The following is a 21,772-nucleotide window of genomic DNA, read 5'->3' as shown; positions in this document are numbered from 1 at the left end:
TTAATGGCCCCAATGAACGGTAATGAAAACCTGGACATTTCCATCAATTAAAAAAGAAAAAACGGGACGCCCAAGACAGGACACAAAAAATGGACATGTCCGGGGACGTTTGGTCACCCTAATCTCTGAGCTATTCTGTTACAATTTGGACATTTTAAATCACAATATTGATCTAAAACAACTATGAATAACACCAAATATTGTTATTTAATACTGAGAAGGTAACTATGACATGGTTAAAATCTCTAAAAAGTCAATTTTGCATAATAGCTCTAAACTTTCACTTGAGTTGTTCTCCATCACTGGTAATCATTATGGTCATATTTCACGGTCTGGGATTAATCACACATTTCTTCAACTTGTTTACACCAAAACACAGTTGAGGCTTGAGGTTATGGAGTTCTTATGGCTTTTTACCAGTTCCAACAGAGTTTTACCCACTCAAACTGTGGCACATGCATTCCTTTGCAACTTTAGCAGTTTTGTCCTCCGCTGGTTTAGTCACGTTCAGTTATAAACCTGGGTTAGATCAACTCAGGAGGCCAACAATTTTTCTTGGTGGTATTTGGTGTGACAAGTTTGAAAGCCTCACCGCTAAGAGTTTGTACACATCGTTTGTCTTCCAAGATAGATGACATGTGTTAGGCTTTATATTTGTTATTTTCTCTATTTGATATTCCAGTCAACCCTATGTGTACCAGGCTAAATCCCCATAGGTGAAACTTGAATATTTGTTGTGTGCGGGAGAAGTGCGGGGTGCAGACAGATGATGAGCCCCCGTCCCCCAGAGTGTTCATTAGAGCGGCTCTTTGAAGCTCTTTGAACTGAGCTGTCATCTGAGACACAGAAGACACAGGAGACCCTAACAGAGTCTCCGCAGCACAGAGCCTGCACTTTACAGCGGCCCCAAGCAGGTGGACACAGGAAGTCTGCAAATTACACACAGACAGGACTCTGCATGTTTGACTAAAAGGTGCCATTGTCTAATTAAAATACGACAGTCTATTGTCAAAGCCGAATATACTGTACTTGATTAGGCTACATTATTAACCTTCTACTTTGAGCTGCACATGTAGGCTGGATGTAAAAACAGCCATTAAAAAAACAAGACAAAAGGGAGATGGACTGAATCAGGACTAAACAAGGAGTAAACCACATGTCAAACCTTGACTCAAAACCAAGGTTTGACATGTGCAAAACATTTTATAAACCAGGAGTGTCCAAACTGGCCCTCAGACTAATTTTTGTTGATCCACAAGTCAAATTAAGCAATAACTACAATAATAACCTCTATAACATCACTATGCATAGTGAAACAGTCCTGCTCTTGCTCTAAGCCTTATTCAAGGTATGGTGGCGCTGACAAGATTGTGTTAAATGCATCCATCTGAATAATCCATGGTACTGACCACTGATCTGTGGCCCTCTGTTTCAAAGATATTTCTATATGCTGCCCTCAGTGAAAAAATAAAAGTTTGGTGTCTGGTGTCAGTATAGAACACAGAAAAGCACAGCCTGGATTGCAGGGTCTACATCAGACCTGGGCATTGTCTCCAGCTACAGGGCCACATACAGCTCTTTGGTTTACTCTGATCGCCTCATTTAAGCCCATTTGGAATTACAAAATAAACATATTTAATCATTTTACCTCATGCATGGACTAAAGCTGCAAATGTTTAAGTTTTTTTTTTTTTTTTTTTTAATAGAAATACAAATAGTATTATGCAGAATTGAGTTAAGCATTTTGGTCTGGCCCTCCACAATATTTTTTGTTTCTCATGTGGCCACACAGAAAAAAGAATTGCCCAACACCGGTCTACATGCTACTAACTGGCCCCATGATTGATGTGCCGTGACAAACATGGCCTCTTTCAGTTTTACACACGTACTTGCTGAAATAATTTATCATTTTGGAGTGTCCTGAGCAAATATCTGACACTAGAAAAACATGCAATAAACAAATACAAACAAACAAACAAACTGAAAGAAGCGGTCTGGATACTATTTACAATTTTAAAATGGTGTTATTTAGTAATTAATTATGTGCTTTTTTTAGCATTTAAGTGTAGGCCCGGGTCTACAGGGGCGTAAAAGAGGGCATCACAACCTTATTTTTAAAATGCTTGCCCCCTCATTTTTGGGAGGTTAAGTATTGACCCCTTTGAAATGCATATCCACCTTCAGTCAGTCAGTCTCGTTTGCACCTCCTGCTGAGTGTGTTATGACTCAAGAAAGGTGAAAAATCACTGCTCTAAACTACAGAAAGTCCAAATATTGAAGCTCTTATGTGCCTATTTATTTACACCACAGCAGGCTAATACAAGTTGCACTCTTGGGGTTAGTCTGTCAGCACATGTCGGTTTATTATTGCATATTTTTGTGTTCACAGTAGCCAAGCTTTATAAGGTGGTGCCGGTGGTACCTTCCAGCTGCAGTCCAGCAACTGAACAGCCCGAGCAGTGCACAAGTGTCTATAATTCTAATTACCCCCTGCTTCTGGAGCGTTGACACCGGGCTCTGGACAGCCTGCTCCGTCTGTGCCTCTGCTCAATGGAGCTCTTAGTGACGGAGAGAGAGCTCAGAGCTGTAACCCGAGAAGAGGAGGCAGCCGCGGCGTTATTATTAGCCAAAACTCCAGCGCGCCACTCGACTCTTCCAGATGTTCCGACGCAGGCACCGAGAGAGGACTAGCCCACTCTGTTTGGACGCCGAGGGGCTGTTTCAATTTTTTTCACCTTGAGGATGCTTCGTTGGCGCTACTAAACGGAAAACAAAAGGATTAAACACAACATTTGTACATTTTCCTCGCTGTTATAGCAGAGCCTCACCTTGAGCAAATTGGCAAAGTTTTGTTTCGAGTGAGTGGCGCGTGCTGTATTTAAAAACTTTCTGAAATGTCACTCCGCCACGCTGGAATAAAATAGTGCGTTTGGGTGTTAAAAACGGAAACGACGCGACTGTTTTAAAGCAGCTACACGTGTTTTGCGTTTAAAGAGGACGAGGGGACACCATGGCGTTTTTTCACTTGCTGTTCTGCGTGGGAATGTTGTCGCTGCCCATGTGCGGAGCGTTCTACCGCGGTCCTCTGCAGCCGGAGATGTCCAACGGCACGTTTCATCACTACTTCGTGCCCGACGGCGACTACGAGGAGAACGATGACCCGGAGAAATGTCAAATGCTTTTCAAAATGACGGACGATCGGAAATGCGGACTAGACGAGGACCAGGACTCGGTGATACGGGACGACTTCACCATCATCAAGCGGCAGATAGAGGACTCGGCTCGGGTGATAGAGGGGATAGGGAAGAGCATCTCCTTCGACCTGGACGGAGAGGACAGCTATGGCAAGTAGAGTAGGGTGACCAGAAGTCCCTATATCCCCAGTTTTGACCCATGTGCCCACTGATTTGTACAAAACCAGTGATTTGTCCCAGTTTAATGCAGGAAATGTCCCATGTGTCCCTATTTATGACCAATCTGATATAAACCAGGATTAAACTAAGGGTCCTAAACCAGGTCTACATCAGGTCTAAACTAGGACTGTGACCATTCTTGACTAATCTGACCCCTGCCAAAGGTAAAGAGGAGCATAAATTGTCATTTGTTTAGCCAAAATGCAGAAAACTGTGTGAATGACCATAAAGCAAAAAAATATATATATATATATATAGCAACAGAAGTCCCTCAGATTATGACTGACAAGAGAATGTACAATGTTACACTCTTTTCACAGTTTTATTCATGCCAAACATACAAACACGGGTGTATCTCAGTTTTGTATTTTGAAAATCTAGTCACCCTAAATTAGAGCCAATGACATGTGGAAGTTTCAGGGTACCCAGTACACACAGCATATAAAAAAATGAATAAATTGATTAATGAACAAACCATATCCCTATGCTACAACCCTCCCTATAAATTCCTTTTTTGTAGCAACAGAAACCCCTTAAACAGGACAAAGAATGCCCATCATATTTGAGCACATTTTACACCTAGTTTAGTCCAAGTTAAATCCTGATGTATGGTGTATTAGTCGACCAAGATGGAGCTCAGCCATAGACTGTTTATATAAATGGACACAGCTAACCCGCCATTGACTCTGACTCCATTGAAAAAATATTCCTCCTCTCTCCATAACTGCCACTGTCAGGCACATCATTTTGGTCTTAAAAATTCATATTAACCTGCACTGCATGATCCTGGTGTTTTTATTTACCTATTTTGTCTGTAAATTAAGTCCTATTCCATGTACAGAACTCAGCTCCAAATTCACTTCTTTAACTACAAGCCTCGGTGAGCTTCATTTGACTGGAGCTGAACGCTATGGATGACATCACGCATCACATGCCTTAGTCCGCTTCTTTACACAAAGCACAAAGAATTCCAGCCGTGTGTGCACATTTTACTCCTAGTTTAGACCGAGTTAAATCCTGTACTGTGATTTGGTCTAGACTTAGAATGCATTTTGATCAGTAGGCTAGTTCATACATAATTTCTTTCTTTGTTTTTTAATTTATTTAGTTAGGTAGTATCTGCACACGTATTCTCAAAGGACTTGTGCATCCTTAGAGCATTTCCATCAAGGCCTTATCTCTAGATCTTCAACCTGGATCTTGGTCTAGAACACACTCAGACAGAGGAAGACGCATGCTATACTATAACTCTACATAGAACACATACCGTGGTCTGGGAATTGAACCTTCAGCCTTCTTGTTGTGAAGGGAGACTGTTCAACAAAGTGTAATTCTAGTTTCTACAAAGTAATATAGTTTATTTTATTATTGTCATTGTTCTCCTGCACACGGCATGAAGTAATTAGTCATAATTACTTAATTTAAAATAATACACTATTTTAATTGATTCTGACTTGGCTTAACATTTGTATTTGGCAGTAGTGAATAGAGCTGTGCTCAAAATACCAATGTCAGACTTCTTGGCAATATGCAGGGTATCGAAATGAGATCCTATAAATTGTGGAGTTGCATTGAGGCTGAATCTGGAGCCTATGCATCTGTATTCATATATTTTGACATTAAGGACCTTGTCATCATGAAATTCCAATGTAGTTTGTTATTCTAAATAATCAAAATATCAATAAAGTGCATTTTTAAGAGGATATGCTTGAATTTGCGATACATATTTTATTGTGAGTTACTTTTATATCCAGCTCTAGTAGTGACCCAGCAGCTTCTTGGGTTGTTCCACAGCTTTTTTGTATACTTTTTCTAATATTATTTTAGCTAATGCATCTTCTAAGGGTGTTTTATACACTGACAACAAAGCAAGCAGATTTTACTAATGCAGTTTTTTTGACATTCAGTGCAGAGCTCTATACCTATTGTTCAGACCTAGAGTATTCCATTCTTAGTTTGTCCATAGATTGCTTGTTTAGACCCTTTTAACCTTCTGAAATCTGATCATCCTATAGGCAAGTACCTGCGGCGGGAGACCACGCAGATCACTGAGGCCTTCACCAGCTCGGAGAAGTCGCTGCTGGAGCTGGAGGTGAAGTTCAAGCAGAGTCAGGAGGGGGAGCTGAAGGAGGAGCAGCGGCTGAGTGAGGACTTCCTGCAGATGGTGGTGCACACACGGGATGTCCTCAAGGAGACACTGGACATCTCCCTGGGCCTGAGGGACAAACACGAGCTGCTCTCCCTCATCATCCGCAGCCACGGCACCAGGCTCAGCCGCCTCAAAAATGACTACATCAAGTTTTGAAAAGAGACGGTAATGCTGGTGTTATTATGGAATTTAAAGGTGCGTTGTGTAACTTTTCTGGTGTAGGGTCCACCACTTGATTGTCTCTATTAGGGCTGTAGTCGTTTAGTTGATTAAGACTGTATATGGACATAGCTAACCTGCTGGTTGCCATATTCAAAATAGGAAGTAAGCATGGGCCTGCTTCTGGGCCCATCAACTCTGGCTCCAATTCACTTTCAATTTTCAATTCACTCCCCAGAACTGCTGTTGTCAGGCTCGTTATTTTGGTCTTAAATTGTTCATATTAACCTGCACGACATGAACCTGGTGTTTTTATTTCGCTATTTTGTCTGTAAATCAATTCCTATTCCTTGTATGGAGCTCCTCCCAAATGAACCTGTATAACTGCAATCCTCGTTGAGCTTCATTTGACTGGAGCCGAATGCTATGGATGACAGCGCGCTCCTTTAATCCACTTTTTTATACGTCTTTGAGCTCAACAGTGCCGGGAAGTAAATTTCTGTTTAATCTTTTCCATAGATTTTTGAAAAAAATATGAAAAGTTTGAAAGCTTGCTCAGGGCTAATGAGCTATGTGATAACTAATGACCACAATACCTATAGTTTAATGTAAAATCTGTCTCTCAAACTTTATAAACATCTAAGTTATTAAAACACGTCATGGAATCTTGTGTTTTAAATGTGCTTCTTGGACTTTAAACAACCGTGATATGGATATTAGTCACTTTATAAGGATTTATATGAGACAAAAGCAGAAAGAAGAAGATATTTGGTGACTTAGCTGAAGATTTGGTATGCAGATTAAACTCAGGCTTCACAAGTTTAGTCTGTCTTTATATAAAAACCTTTTTCCTAGATCTGCATAAATAGCAGTTTTTGCGTAAACTGTGCAGGTTTAGTCTTGTGTGTCCAGTTTGGGTCTGATGCATAGAGATAATTCATAGTTGGGTTGTTTTTGCCATACACCTCCAGTTGACCAACAATAAGACTAGAGCCCTAGTTGCAGCAGCTGTTTAGGCACAGAAGACGATTTTAGTTGTCTTTTCCGCAAGGGATATTTATTTTTAAGCCACAAATAACCACACAGGCTTACAACAGCTCCCCTGCTCTTAACCCGCCGCGGTGGATCTGAAGTCATGTTCAAAGCACAAAATAGACTAAACAAAGCCGGGTATTCAGATGCACCTCTTAAATAACAATGTTCAAAAGTTACATGGGATAAAAGACACCAATAAAACAAAGGGGGTTGTCTAAGAACCACAAAACAATAACAGTCATGTCTGAAGCTATTAACAGACATTAGTAATGAATCATATATCTTGAATCCACAAAAGATTCCAACATCAATTATTTCATTATGGATGCTTTTATTGCTCAAAATAGCTTGACAAATATGCATTCTCGCTGTGAGTGGGGTAGATAACAATACTGTTTCCATGGAGACAAAGCAGGCGGTGAACCCTCTACCAGAAAAGTGACACTGTGCACCTTTAAAGCAAAAGTAGGAAACGTTCAGGGAATTAATGCACATGACTATATTCTCATTAACATTAACGTACTTTATTTAAGGGTGCGTTCACACTTGCACACACCTCACATCAAAATGGAGCTGACAAGTTTGGACAAGGACTTAACCAGGACTAGAACAGGACCAAACCAAGTCTACATCAAACCAGGACATGCATAAACTCACCGTGAACGCAATAGTACAGCAAAATCTACTTTTACTTTACTACAATTTGGTACATGCAGCAGCAGTTTGTACTTTGCTATATATGAATCAGTACTTGATTCACTGTACCTAACCCTCATTTTGGGAGCTTTAAAAACATTTTTTTGTGATCAGAATCTGTGTGAAATACAATTTCACTTTTAATTTTTATTTAAAGAGGGGGCATTGTGCAAAATCTTTTTTTTATTTTTTAGCTTTGTACCATGTTATAATGTTGTTCCCTCATCAAAAAATGCCTGAAAAAGTTTTTGATACCATCTATGCATAGAATGAGGTTCTTTTGGTCTTTCGATAATTTATGTCATCAGGTTCTTTTATCAGACCAAAAGTTTGTTTTTATACCTGACAGTTTCGACTGCTCACTATTGCTCTTCCTCAGAGTGGTCACGTGATGTTGTGATGTGTCCGCACGACTGGTTTATACAAGTTTTGGCGCTGTCTTCCTACCGGTGGAGGCAGGACGACAGCGCCATCTGCAGTCCGACTTCCTCAGAGGACAGAGGAAAACAAACACCATCGCTGGATTAAAGAGGCAATTGAAATACGTAAACGTTTCCACGTGACTATGAACTGGGATGAGGGGGCTTTTTTACTCTCACACACCTGGGATCCTGAGGAAGTTAGACTGCAGATGGCGCAGTAGGAAGACAGCACCAAAACCTGTATAAATCATCCTTACCAGACACGTCACAGCAACATCACGTGAGGAAGCAGTCTGAGGAAGACCGTTAGCGAGCAGTGGAAACTGTCAGGTATGAAAACAAACTCTTGGTCTGAAAAAAGAACCTAATAACATAAACCATCCATGCATGTTTGAGTATTTTAGTAATCTCTCCCAGGCCCTATTCAAACTCTTCTTACAGTTAGCTGTAAGATTCTAGTCACTGCTCCACCCACGAGCCTACATCACCCATGTCCCCACACGACAAATCTCCATAAATATACAAAAACATGATACAAACAAGATGACACAAGCAACTTAACAAACTTGATGTGATGTGCAGCAGTTCCATTATCAGAATGCCCGCTGATTGTGTTGGGACATTGTTCTGAAGGGGGCGTGACTTGGCGTGGGGAGCAAAGGGAAAGAAGTGAAACTCATAAAATATTTTAATATGTCGTTTATGCTTTGTCGAATATAGCATTTTCAAAGCAGTAAAAGGTAACATGAAGATCCAAATATGTTTTTTTAGAAGTTAATACCCCATAGAAGTAAAACACCCTCTCTTTAACATTCAAAAAGCACAAATGCTCAGAAATATTAGGTGCTAAATGAGTCATAATGGAGAAAGAGAATATTTTAAATATAGGCGTTTTAAAGACTGATCACTCACAAGTAGGACACTTTTACTTGAGTTGACTTTTCACATTGTCAAATAGACCTAATGCATCAATATTACATTCTTAAATAGAATTTCAGCTCCATTTCGATGCAAATTACCTTCCTCATTGTGACAAGATCAGTCTTCACTCTGCTGAGGGCACACGTTAGGGCTGTATGATTTTGTAACATTTAACTTGTGATTTTTTTGATTATTATAATCTATTGCATTGACATTTGCGATACATTTTTTTCAAATCAAGATTCAGTTCGCGATGGAAATTTAATAATAGCTGCAGAATTATTTCAGTTCTGGTGTTTTTCATACTATCATTCACTATTTGTTTACGATATAATAATAATACTGCAATAATAATAATAATATTTCACTCCTAGCAGACATCATTTTGAAAATAATTTGCCTGTACAACATAGATTACAAAAAGTTCAGCGCTATCAGCTATTGTATTATCCCCATTTAGAGTCCTTTGTGTCAGAGTTCTGGTATTCAGTTGCTTCAAACACAGGACAACCTTAATGCATGGATATTTCTTCAATTTAGTAGAAATGTGTGCTAAGTGAAGTGAGTCCTAAACTGTACTGCGGTGAATGGAGACAGATGTTTCATGTTTGGATAATTGACAAAAGTAGGGGTGACGTTCTTCTCTGGAAACTTTAAACATTTGGTTTGGCTCTTCAGGCCAAACTCCGCATCTGTGATGTAAGACAGTAACATGATTTATCAGACCATCACACAAAATGGAAAAGTATTCATGTACAATGGTTATTCAACAGTGGGAAAATATGAATCCATCAATGTTTAGTTTTCTTTTATCTTTTCACAAACTTGATTTTGTTTTAAAGACAATATGTTGGGAGATGTTGTTACTGTGTTTACCTTGTTGACATGTTTCACCTGCTCATTACAAGGGATCTAACTGTTTCTGAAGAAGGTTCGAATATGGCTGAAAGATTAATTGCATTCAGAGTACAGGTGGAAAATATGGTGATTTTAAAAAATATATATTTTTTATTTTTTTCCATATTTTAAGTCACTGCCATTCAGCACGAACTTAAGACAAATTTCTTCCTTGACATACTGAACTCTGCTCTCCATATATTTTTACTGACAGAGGATTTGCTGTAGACCTCTCCACTGAGAAGACCCAAGCTGATTATTGAATTATTATAGAGATAGGCTGATATATTGGTTGGCCGATACATTGGGCCAATATTATTATTTTAATCATTTGATATTATTTGCATAGCGTGTCATCTTTATATTTCTAGCACAGGCCAATATTTTGCTTCAGCCAACCAATTGCCTAAAAAAATAATAAAGTTTTATTTGAGCACTTTTGTTTGAAGAGAGCACTGCACGAAATGTGACTTCACTGCTCTCCCATCCACTTTGTAGTAAAACAAGACTGTGGATGAGTTTATACTAAATTCAGAATGTAATAATTGGGCCAAAATATCGGCCCTAAAATATTGGCAATTTATTGTCTGTTTCTATCAAATCTAAACAATCAGTATCGGCATTGGTTATGAAAAACCCATATCAGTCGATCTCTATTCTAAATCAGAGTCAAAATTGAATGTCCCTGTGTCTTCTGTGTCTAAGTTATTCTGTCTAAAACCTGCTAGTCCTGTAGTTTAGACCTCGACAAACATCCATGAAAAGCATTTGATTCTTCTGTTAATTTAACTGTGTTTTTTCTATTGTTATTATTCCTGGGCTTGATCAAATTGGACATTGTGAACTGAATCTTGATTGAAGTCTATTCTTTGTGTAAATGTGTAGATACAAACAGCTTATTGCAAGCTTGAGTTGTATTCAGAGCAGGCAGACTTTGCACAGCCCCCGTTCCACTAAAGCTTTGGACATATTTACTATAATATTTGTTACATCTTAATAATTATTACGTATCTGTGGTGTACAGTGTATTTTATGGGCTAATAATAAGTAAATACTGTGAGCATCCATGTCTACAGAAAACTATTGTATTCCTGTTTATATATGTGGATATTTGAACAAGACTGCGGGCAGCTCTATAGTATATACTGAGCAGTTGACAGTGTTATTTTGCGTGTTTGTGTGTGTCATCTTAATAAAAAGCTGTTTAAAGTACAGATGAGGTGGAAGTGTATTTATTTCACACTGTATTCTCAATACAACATGCTGAATTGCAGGGGTGTCCCGAATTTTTCGTAAAAGATCCTGATATTTGACATTTGAGGCCCAGTCAGTACAGTGAAGAATTCAAATACAACAAGTTTGAGCGATCAGACCTTTATTTATTCTTAGATCCTCAACAAAACACAATCATTATTTGAGACTGGCTTTATCAGAGTAGATTTTCAAAAACTTGCAGTACTGCTTTTTACAACTGGTAATATATGAAAATATTGTCTGAACTGGGACAAAGTTTGTACATGCCTGCAGTAAGATATTTATTGCAAAGCTTAGGGTATTTTTTTTATTCTGGCAAATAACAAAAGTAAATACAAAAAAAATCTACTTTTGCAGATATTTAACACTGTAATAATATATGGGGCAACGGACAAAAATAGGCTCTATTCACACTTACTAGAAGACGCTGGAAACATGCGGATGACAATTTCTGTTGTAGTTATCAACTGGACATGTGATAAAACCATGCATTCTGCAGCAGCAGCGTCTTCACAACCTGCCAAAGCTTTCCGTGGGGGACGTGACTCTAATCGCAGCTTCGATGTCATTTACAGGCAGCTGGTTGGAACTGTTGATCTGCTGAATGAAATGCTACAATAATATATTTTTTCATCTAGATGAAGAAAACTGGGCCATTTTCTCAGTTTTCCCAGATTTTGTCAGAGCTATTATCACCAACAGAACCCAAATGAAGTTGTCATCTGTATGTTTCCGGTTTTGTGACGCAAGCCTGAATAGATTGAGCCTATTATATGTACTGAATGACCATTGTTGTAGAATGTTTTACAAATAGAACAGATGAAAAGGCAGGAGACCGTCAGGTTCCCGAAGTTTCATCACCAATCAGACTTGTTTGGAGACAGTTGAACAGTCATCACAGTTTACTGGCACTGATCATTCAAGTCTAGTCATGCTTATACATGAAGAAGTTTATGGTGCGTCCTATTGGAGGACAGTAAAGGAAGATTACACATGGATACAGGTGTCACACAGACACTTTACACACAGATACAGGTGCCACACAGACACTTTACACACAGATACAGGTGCTACGCAGACACATTACACAGAGATACAGGTAACACATAGACACATTATACACAGATAAAAGTGACACACAGACACATTACACATAGATATAGGTGCCACACAGACACTTTGCACACAGATAAAGATGACACATAGACACATTACACATAGATAGATACAGGTGCCACACAGACACATTACACATAGGTACAGGTGGCACATAGGCACTTTACACACAGATAAAGGTGCCACACAGACACTTTACACACAGATACAGGTGCCACACAGATGCTTTACACATAGATAAAAGTGCCACACAGACACTTTACATATAAAGGTGCCACACAGACACTTTACATATAAAGGTGCCACACAGACACATTACACACAGATAAAAGTGCCACACAGACACTTTACATATAAAGGTGCCACGCAGACACTTTACACAAAGATAAAGGTGGCACACAGACACTTTACACATAGATAAAAGTGCCACACAGACATAGATAAAGGTGGCACACTGACACATTACACATAGATAAAGGTGACACACAGACACTTTACACAGATAAAGGTGCAACACAGACACTGTACACATGGATACTGGTGCTACACAGACACCTTACACATGGGTACAGGTGGCACACAGACACTTTTCACATATATAAAGGTGCCACACAGAAACTTTACACACAGATACAGGTGGCACCCAGACACTTTACACACAGATAAAGGTGTCACACAGACACATTACACATAGATAGATACAGGTGGGACACATACACACTACGCATAGATACAGGTGGTACACAGACACTTTACATGTAGATACAGGTGGCACACATACACATTACACATAGAGGTGCCACACAGACACATTACACATAGATACAGGTGCCACACAGATACGTTACACATAGAGAAGGCACACAGACACATTACACATAGATACAGGTGCCACACAGATACGTTACACATAGAGAAGGCACACAGACACATTAGGGTGCTTTCTCTGACAATGACTAGTTGAACAAATACTATGCCAAACCGCACTGTTGTGTATCCCTCTCATTGGGGTTCCCCTTTTGAAGCCTGAGGGAACGTCTGCGGTGAAGGAAGTTTGGACGTTTTCGCTTCATCTGCTCTGTCAACAGCAGAAGACTAGACAAAAAGGAAAGTTTAGCAATCATGGAAAAATCCTGCCCAAAACACAAATAAACTATATATACAGATTCGGGTGATTTCACAGTGAAAAAAATCGACACCTAGTAGGCTCAGTGGTTGGGACAATTCCCAATTTCCAAGCAAGTTGGATCTTTTGTGAGCAGTGGCAGCATGTTCTTCTCTGTTTTTGACATCAATCTGAAACTTAAGTAATCGGCTAAATCCAGCTATGTTCACCAGCCTTAAGAAGAAAATGAGTCTTTTACTTTATAGATTTATAGTTTATATTTATGCTTTTCTGGTATTACGCTTTATAACTCTATTTAGTATTAATAACTATAACTTATGTAAATCTTGATTTCACATTTTGCTCATTGTAAACTCAAATATTGATCTAAAACAGCTTCACAGAAACAGCTCCATTGACTTTTTGTTCAAGACTGCAGAACTGAAGCTCTTTGGTTGCATTAGTTCAAAATAGGAAGTGAGCATGGGCAAAGTTCCGCTCCATCGAATCTGGTTCCAATTCACTCTCTATTGAAAAAAACATTGCCAAAATTCGAACTGCTAGCCTCAGTGAGCATCATTTGGCTGGAGTCTAACACTGTGGGTGACTTCGCACTCCCTTAGTCCACTTCTTTAAATAGGGAACAAGCAGCAAATGTTCTTTTGTGTGTTTATATTGTTGAGAATTGAGAAATGACTATATTTTCATAATCCAGAGCCTGATTTCATTTATTTATTTATTTTTAATAATTGCAAGTAAGTACAGAAAAGTGGGCAGGGATAAGGGAGATGAAGACAGAAATTTTGTGAACAGTCAACCCTCAAATGCAGTACAACACAGGATTACCTAAACACGTATAAATCAATCAATACAACTCTAAGTGAGATAATGACAAGGCTGTACTGTTATAACACAGTTAACAGCTCATGAAAGGTTCAATTTATACTATGCATCCCTCCCTTTTAAGGTGGCTCATCAAAGACCATATATCTTCTAGATGCTGCTGTCGTTATAGGGTTAACATGGTGTAAAAGCTTAAATTGCTTCAGAATGAAAAAGCTGGCCTCTGCGTTTGCTGTACAGGCTTTGAAAGTCCTGTGTGAATTACAGAGCCAGCTGTTGCTCCTTCATTATGAGTGCTTTGAAGAGAGACGCTGCACGGTATTTACAAGGCAGACATAACACTGGCTGCAGTGATGAGAGGAATAGCCTGCTGTAAACAGCTTGTTTTTCTGCCCTGCCATCCTAATGCAAAGTCCATGTGTGACAACAAATGTAATACAGTGAATTATGCAAGATGGCAAAGTACAGTGTAGCAGGTTTACTAACACAGGGAAGATGAACAGGCTAATTATAGAGACACTTGACACTGTAACCTATGAGGCATGTGAGTGTGCACCTTTAACCCACATTGAGTTTTGCCAACAAGGGTCATGCAGGGCAGTCAGTGCACATATTAAATGGATATTGGGGCAACCAGCACAATACTGGTTATATTTTTTCACTGACTTTAAAGGAACTGTATGTAGCCTGAACTTTAAACAAGTTACAATCACAACTGAACCTTTATTGCCAGATCCTTAACCTGCAGATACCGGACACATACTAGTTTTTCCTCATTCTCAGCATATTGACAGGCCTCATGTGAAAGCTCAGAACCTCCAGAATTCCCTCACTGAGCTGCAAAAGCTGCACTAGCACTGATTCATGTTTGGCTGCAGGTGCTGGGGTTTAGTAATGACCATTCAGATCAGAGAGAGACATTTTGGGTTTAAATCACTATTTCAAACAATAAAAGCTGTAGTTGATCAGAACATGTTTACTTCATACATGGAGAATTTAGGTCACCTTATGACCTAAATTCCATGGGTCGTGTTTATGGAATTTAAAATCTTACATAGGCCTGCAGTTAATGGGGCAGTTAATTCAGGCAACAACCTATATTGAGTAGGCTTCTACACATACAGGGGAATGAACTGAAGTATAAACTGAGAATCACAAGCAATACACAACCATCTACTAACCGAGGCAAGCTGGTTCTTGGGTTTTGAGAATCTGAAGTACCTGATAATGCCGATCATAAAATTTGATCAGAGCAGAGAGGGAACAAATGTAAACATTTCAAACAAAGGCACATATTCAAATTGATAGTTTTGTTCATATTTTTTAATCCATAACTCAAAAGCAAACCAAAATGCAAACATTATGAGAAATTGTACCAACAGTGCGGGCACAACGTCTCAGTCAGTGCAGTGTATCTTATCAAACATGTCCCACTGGTCTTTAAAGTGGAAAGAAACACTTAAATCTGCTCACAACTACTTCTCAAATTTATCTGGTAAATTGGGCAGAGCCTGTAAAGTAGAGAAAGGAGTGAGAGAGGAGAAGGGGTGGGGTCAGGTGTTATAAGAAACAGTGTGATTGGTCTAACAGGTACCCACACAGTTAGGAGTTTGTACCAGAAACACCTGGCTGTACTCAGGACAGTCTTGTGTGATGTCACCAACTACTTGAAATTGCAGAGGCCACTGAAGACAGCTGCAAATGTATCTAGTTTGCAAAAAGTATCCAAAAATGATCAATTGATAATGCTATTAAAACCCCATATACACAGTTTAGTAGCGAAAAAAGGTGGATTTAGTGTTTAATTTCACTTAAAATGATTCTTAGCCGTTGGGATGGGTTCAGGTCAAAATGGGTTTATCACATCCGGATGGTCCACATTTGCATCCAGCCTAGACAACCCTCTGCATGGCCTGCCTGCAATCTATTAGCAGAATGGAAAGAGGAAATCACATAATAATAGGTGGAAAAGAGAAAAAAAGAGGAAGTGTCTGTGTAATCCCTCAGTCATCCAGTCAGACCTCCTAGGGAAAGACAAAATCCTACTTTCTTCTGCTACGAGAAGAAATGCATGGTTGTTACGTGCATTTAGGGTAATTGTACTGTCATTGTTGCTTTTTATGTGTTTTGCTTTTTGATCTAGCACTCACCTCCACAATTTACTAAATAGCTATGTTTTTATACAGGATTTCTGGAATTATCCGATTAGCTAAATGCAGCTGAGGAAAACAACAAATTACAAACACATTATTGTAGCTTAAATAAGTACATTCTTTTTTTTTTTTTTTTAACCTTGTAACTTGTAATATCTGTAATTGGGTATAATTCTAGCAATGTTGTAATTGGTAAAATTTTAAATCGTATGCAGAGGTGGGTAAAAAGTACCAGGCTACTCAAGTAAGAGTAACTGTCTGGATGTAACATCTGATTGAGAATTTAAAGTTAGGGTAATTTGAAGGACAAAACATTAAATACTGCACAAAATCTGGTATTTTCAAAGGACAGACACACAAATGAGACACAAATGCTCAAATCGTCATCTGTAAATTTGCTCACAGTGGGAAGAGTAACCCAGACTTTTACTCAAGTAAGAGAATTGTTACTTTAATAAAATATTAGTCAAAAAGAATGCTGCTATCTGATTTGAGCAGTCTCATTTCTTTATATGAGCTTCCACACGTGTGCTGCATGTGTTAAAAACAAAAATAAAGCAGAAAAGCAAACATGTAGCAAAGACAACAGCACACAGTGACTCTTCTGTTATTAAAAAGCCCAGAGAAATCTTGTCTGACAGTAAAATTGCAATTAAAAGATAAGCTCAATCACACTTTGTTTGTGCGTTTGGAAAGCGAACATTGAACTCTTATGTAATCAGGGATGGAAGTAACTACAAATACTCATGTTACTGTAGCCTAACTTTGGAGTATTTGTACTGTTTTGAGTAGATTTTCAAAAGTGTACTTGTAATTGACTTGAATTGAATTAATTCTAGCCTTGTAATTGCAATTAGTTCAATTTAAAATCACAAGAGTAACTGAGTAAATCCCCATTCCAAACTGACCCAAAACACGGCTGTCTCTCAGCTTTTTTTCTCTGCCTTCAAACTCACATTACACATTATGGGAGAATATGAAAATTACTGTAAGTTTTAAAACAACTTCTTTCAGTTTAATTCATCACATTTCCTATAGGCCTAAAAAATCTAAAATGCTGCTAAACGTAACTTGAACTTTGAGTAGTGTTGTCCATGTCTATGGCTACATTTTAATTTTGGGGAGGATTATGGAGCGTTCTACCATTTTATAACCCTTTTTTCTCAACAAAAACATGCCTGCAGGTGTTGTTTATGTTATCCATGCATGTTTGAGTAATTTAGTGATCTCTCTCACATCTATTCTGACCTTCCTTACAGTATGAGCCTGTCCAAGACTCCACCCACAAGCCTATGTGACACTTTCCCACGCAACAATTCTCCATGAATAATTCCATAAACATACAAAAGCATGTGAAGAAAACTATACACTACAACTTCACAAACCTGATGCGATGTGTACTATTCATTGGCGGAATCCATGCTGATTGTGTGCTCTGAAGGGGAGTGACTCAGACTCGTCAAAAATGACACTGAAACTTATAAAACACGTTAATACGTTGTTTTCAGTGAATATAGCATTTTCAAAAAAAAAAAAAAGGTAACATGGTGATCTAAACACTTTTATTCACTAGCAGTGAGGGGAAGAATATTTTGAAAATGTCTTTAGTTAGGCTATGGAATATTGAATACCTGCATTAAATTTGTTTGTTTTTATGTATTCCGGCACATGGTCCAGTCATCAGAGTACTGTATTCTGAGTACTTAGAATACTTTTTAGCCTACATCAAGTTGAATTCAAAATATAGTGTAAAAAACACAACATAACATTACAAACAGCTTTATGTTTGTTTTACTGTTTTCACTATCACTAATTGCAGAAGCACAAATCACACAAGAGCTGTGTTTTCTGTTTTTCTCACTAATTTTGTGCAGTTTGAACCCTAAATTGCACGATCAGTCAACTGTAAAGTATCCCTTTGACTTTTAGGAAAGCAACTGTATTGTAAATGCTACCAAATGAAAGAGTAGTACCACAATACAGTTACTCAACATGTGTATTCTGAATATGTATTCTCTGTACATGTATTCAGGTTACTTCCCAACACAGTGTTAGCAATTAATAGCTACATATAGAAGTGTAATAGCTTACGCCCTCTTTAAAGGTCTTATATTACACATAATTGAGCTTTAAGCCATGTTATAATCATCACAAACATACCTGGAGTTGTGTTTTGTGGACTTCAAAACATACACTGGACCAACACCAGCAGATGAAATGACAGCACAAATCATCACTGACTGTGAAAACTTCACACTGGACAAGCAACATGGATTCAGTGCCTCTCCCCTCTTCCTCTAGACTCTGGTACCTTGATTTCCAAAAGATATACAACATTTACTTTCATCTGAAAAGAGAATGTTGGACCACTGAGCAACAGTCCGGTTCTGTGCTCCACTGCCCAGATCAGACTCATGTCTGACCTGGGCAGTGGGTCTTGTGTCCCATAGGCTCATGTCCCTCATAGGCTTTGTCTGTGCTATTCCTGAATGGACTTTGCTTGGGAAGGCTTTGGTTGTCCCTTTGGCTGGTGCACCTTTTCCTACCACACTTTTTTCTTCCACTCAAATTTTTATGAATGTGCTTGGATACAGCACTCTGTGAGCAACCAGATTCTTTAGCAATGACCTTTTGTGGCTTTCTCCTTGTGAAGGGTGTCAGTGAATGTCTTCTGGGCATCTGTCCAGTTCCACTTCCCCAGGATTGTGTAGCCTGCTGACCCAGACTGAGAGACCATTTAAATCAGACCTGGGCATTGTATGGTCCTTTGATTGACTCTGACCGGCCTGTTTAAACTCATTTGGAATTACACAATAAACATATTTTATCAATTTTACCTCATGCATGAACTAAAACTGCATTGCTTTTGTTTTAGAGATATTTTTTTTATGACATTTTTTGTAAGGCAACCTCAGTGTTTCATTGCTTAGTCATAACATAAAGTCTTACCAGTCTGACCAGCTTGTCAAAACAATGCTTTTGCTTTTTTTTTTTTTTTTTTGCTATTTATTTATTTGTTTTCTTTTATTTGTTTATTTATTTTAATAAAGAAAAACAATTAATATTATGCTGAATTTAGTTAAGCATTTTGGCCCAACCCTCCACAATTTCTCATATGACCCCATGGCCACCCCTGATTTAAAGGCTCAGGAAACCTTTTCATATGTTTTCAGTCCATTAGCTGATTACAATGTGACACCATCACTTCCCAGGATTCTGCTTTTTCACATTATTTAAATTTTCTGAGACACAGCATTTTGTTTTTTCATTATCTGTAAGCCACAATCTTGAAACATTTTACTCATGGGTGTGTCATGAGTTTATGTAATATGTGGGTTTGACTTTCTGAAATGAGTAACAAAAAACTTTGTCATGATATTCTAATGATTTGTGACGGTGGACTAGTATTTTCTGCATACAATCTATGATATCACTCTAGTAGACCTATGCGTGTGTGCACCTGCCCGTCTTCCGCTCCGCGCCGCGCCGCTTCGCTTCCATTGCGCTCCGCTCCACTCGTCGACTGTGGTTCCGGTTCAGTTCCGCTCGCGTTCCGTTCCGCTCGCTACTGCGTTCCGTCCCGTTCACCTTTCCCCTACTTCCTCAGACACGCCGCTCTCCTCACCCGGCGTGCACAGCCTGGCACACAACGAGGAAGCTTCTCTGTTTACCAGCTAAGGTACGTGTGCCCGGCCGGCTTCTTTTCAATGTACGAGCTAAAAATGTAGTTATTACTCACCAATTCACGCGGTTACCACAGTGGAGCTAACCCAAACTAGTTGAAGCTAACTAGCAAAGCGTCACGTTGAGCATCAGTTGTTGTCAAACACAGTTGTAGCCTCTGCGATTCATTCATTGGCCTAGTTTTGGAGTGGATCTTTTGGGAGCGTTTATACAGGACATATCTGCGCTATAACACGTTTTTTGCATTAATTTTGGAGATTAAACAATTACTTACATAGCCCTGTTTACTCAAGGCGTCATATTTGCATGCATTTTGTGTAACACTTATCTAACATCCGGTTTCATCTAGAGCTAGAAGAGCATGTTTTTTTTTTTTTTTTTGTAGTACCCATTCCCCATCATTTCCCAGTTGTGCATTTTGGTAATTATCCCCTCTTTGGTTGACTGATTGTATCTGGATTAGTTAATAAAACTTAACAAGCTGAAAGCCCTGTAGCACACTATGTTCTGCAGTTTCATCACAACAACTGTTCCTCATCCAGCCACCATCTATTTAGGTCAAAGGCCATCTCCAACCACTTATGTAGATATACTTTAATACATATGTATATTGTAGTTACTGGACAGTACCAGCATTTAGACTTAAAGGTTAGGGGTTATGTGATACACTATTGATATTGTGGGCTGCTGTATCAATATATCGCCAAGAGTATTTTGTTATTTGTTATTTTGTTACAGCACTAGTTAAACGAAAGGCCCACCGATAAAAATGGGTTTTAAGAAGTGATTTAAAAGATGATACGGATGGTGCGAGTCTCATTTCCTCAGGCAGGTCATTCCAAAGCCGAGGCACCCGGACTGAAAAGGTCACCCATAGTCTGGAGCCTGGACTTTGGAACAGCCACAGGGACCTGCCTGAGGATTTAAGAGGTGGTTTAACAGACTTTCAGTATTACAGCCATGATTTAGCCTTTATTTATAATTGAACCATATCATATCGATCTGAAATATATCTTATCGAACTAAAAGTGTGCTGTATTGGGATATGTATCAAACCGTGGCCTATGTGTGACACCCAGCCCTAGTTTAGACCAAGTAGATACCATTCTTTTTTAAATTTTTTAGTCTGTACTATCTGTAAATAGTAGGGTACATGCCCAAGAGACATGTCTTGTTTATTGGTCTGAAATGAATTCCAATATTTGGGCAAGCAGGCTACAAAAGAGCATTCCCTGTTAGGTACTTTGATAGTCATAACCATTATCTGGACTATGTAGATTCTAAAAAAACACAGATGATTTTGATTTAATAAGGCTACTGCCTTATTAAATCAAAATCTCAAAAAAATTACTTTGACCATACAAATCATAATTATTCTCTATCTAGAAGCTTTCCCTCACCATATTGCAACCAACCCTTACTAGTCCATCATAAAAAAGTGCAATGTTTTGTCTCTCATTTCAGAAAGTTAAACCCATATATTATATAGACTCATGACACATAGAGTGAAATATTTCAAGAGTTTCTTTTTTTTTTTTTTTTTTTTTTTGCTAATAAATAACCAAAAATTCAGTGTTTCAGAAAATTAGAATATGATATAAGATCAATTAAAAACAATATTTCAAACAGAAATGTCAGGTTTCTGAAAAGTATGTTCATTTCTATGCAGTCAGTTCCATATTTGGCATAGAGGCGATCACTCTGTGACACTGCTTTGATTGCTTTGATAGATTGCTTTGATATCAGCCTTCAGGTAATTTGCATTGCTGGATTTGGTGTATCTCATCTTCCTCTTGAGAATATCACAGAGATTCTCTATGTGTTCAGGTCAGGAGAGTTTTCAGGCCAATCAAGCACAGTAACACCATAGTCACTGAACCATCTTTTGGTACCTTTGGCTTTGTGGACAGGTGCCAAGTCCTGCT

The 21,772-nt window shown here is 38.7% G+C and overlaps 2 protein-coding genes across 2 annotated transcripts in view; both read left to right on the top strand.

The window, feature by feature from the left end:
* The first annotated feature begins 2,676 nt into the window (after positions 1-2,676).
* On the top strand, positions 2,677-5,718 carry fibinb (fin bud initiation factor b). The gene is made up of 2 exons (XM_020927370.2): positions 2,677-3,344; positions 5,429-5,718. The coding sequence occupies exons 1-2, from the start codon at positions 3,011-3,013 to the stop codon at positions 5,716-5,718; spliced, it is 624 nt and encodes a 207-aa protein (XP_020783029.1). The 5' UTR covers positions 2,677-3,010.
* A 14,004-nt stretch (positions 5,719-19,722) lies between these two features.
* Positions 19,723-21,772, top strand: part of bbox1 (butyrobetaine (gamma), 2-oxoglutarate dioxygenase (gamma-butyrobetaine hydroxylase) 1) — a 36,381-nt gene continuing 34,331 nt past the window's right edge. Inside the window, exon 1 of the mRNA XM_020927364.2 lies at positions 19,723-19,842. The gene's annotated coding sequence lies outside the window, so the exon portion shown is untranslated. The remainder of the gene's footprint in view (positions 19,843-21,772) is intronic.

The sequence above is a fragment of the Boleophthalmus pectinirostris genome, unplaced genomic scaffold (assembly GCF_026225935.1).
Source record: "Boleophthalmus pectinirostris isolate CB_2022bp ecotype Guang Dong unplaced genomic scaffold, ASM2622593v1 HiC_scaffold_19, whole genome shotgun sequence".
NCBI lineage: Eukaryota > Metazoa > Chordata > Actinopteri > Gobiiformes > Gobiidae > Boleophthalmus > Boleophthalmus pectinirostris.
Note: the sequence above shows the minus strand (reverse complement) of the source record. Positions and strands in the feature narration are given on the sequence as shown.

Excerpts from the sequence above, each read along its gene's own strand:
- fibinb (XM_020927370.2), top strand. The coding sequence starts at position 3,011 with ATGGCGTTTTTTCACTTGCTGTTCTGCGTGGGAATGTTGTCGCTGCCC. Across the intron at positions 3,345-5,428 it reads GGACGGAGAGGACAGCTATG|GCAAGTACCTGCGGCGGGAG; the intron begins GCAAGTAGAGTA and ends ATCATCCTATAG.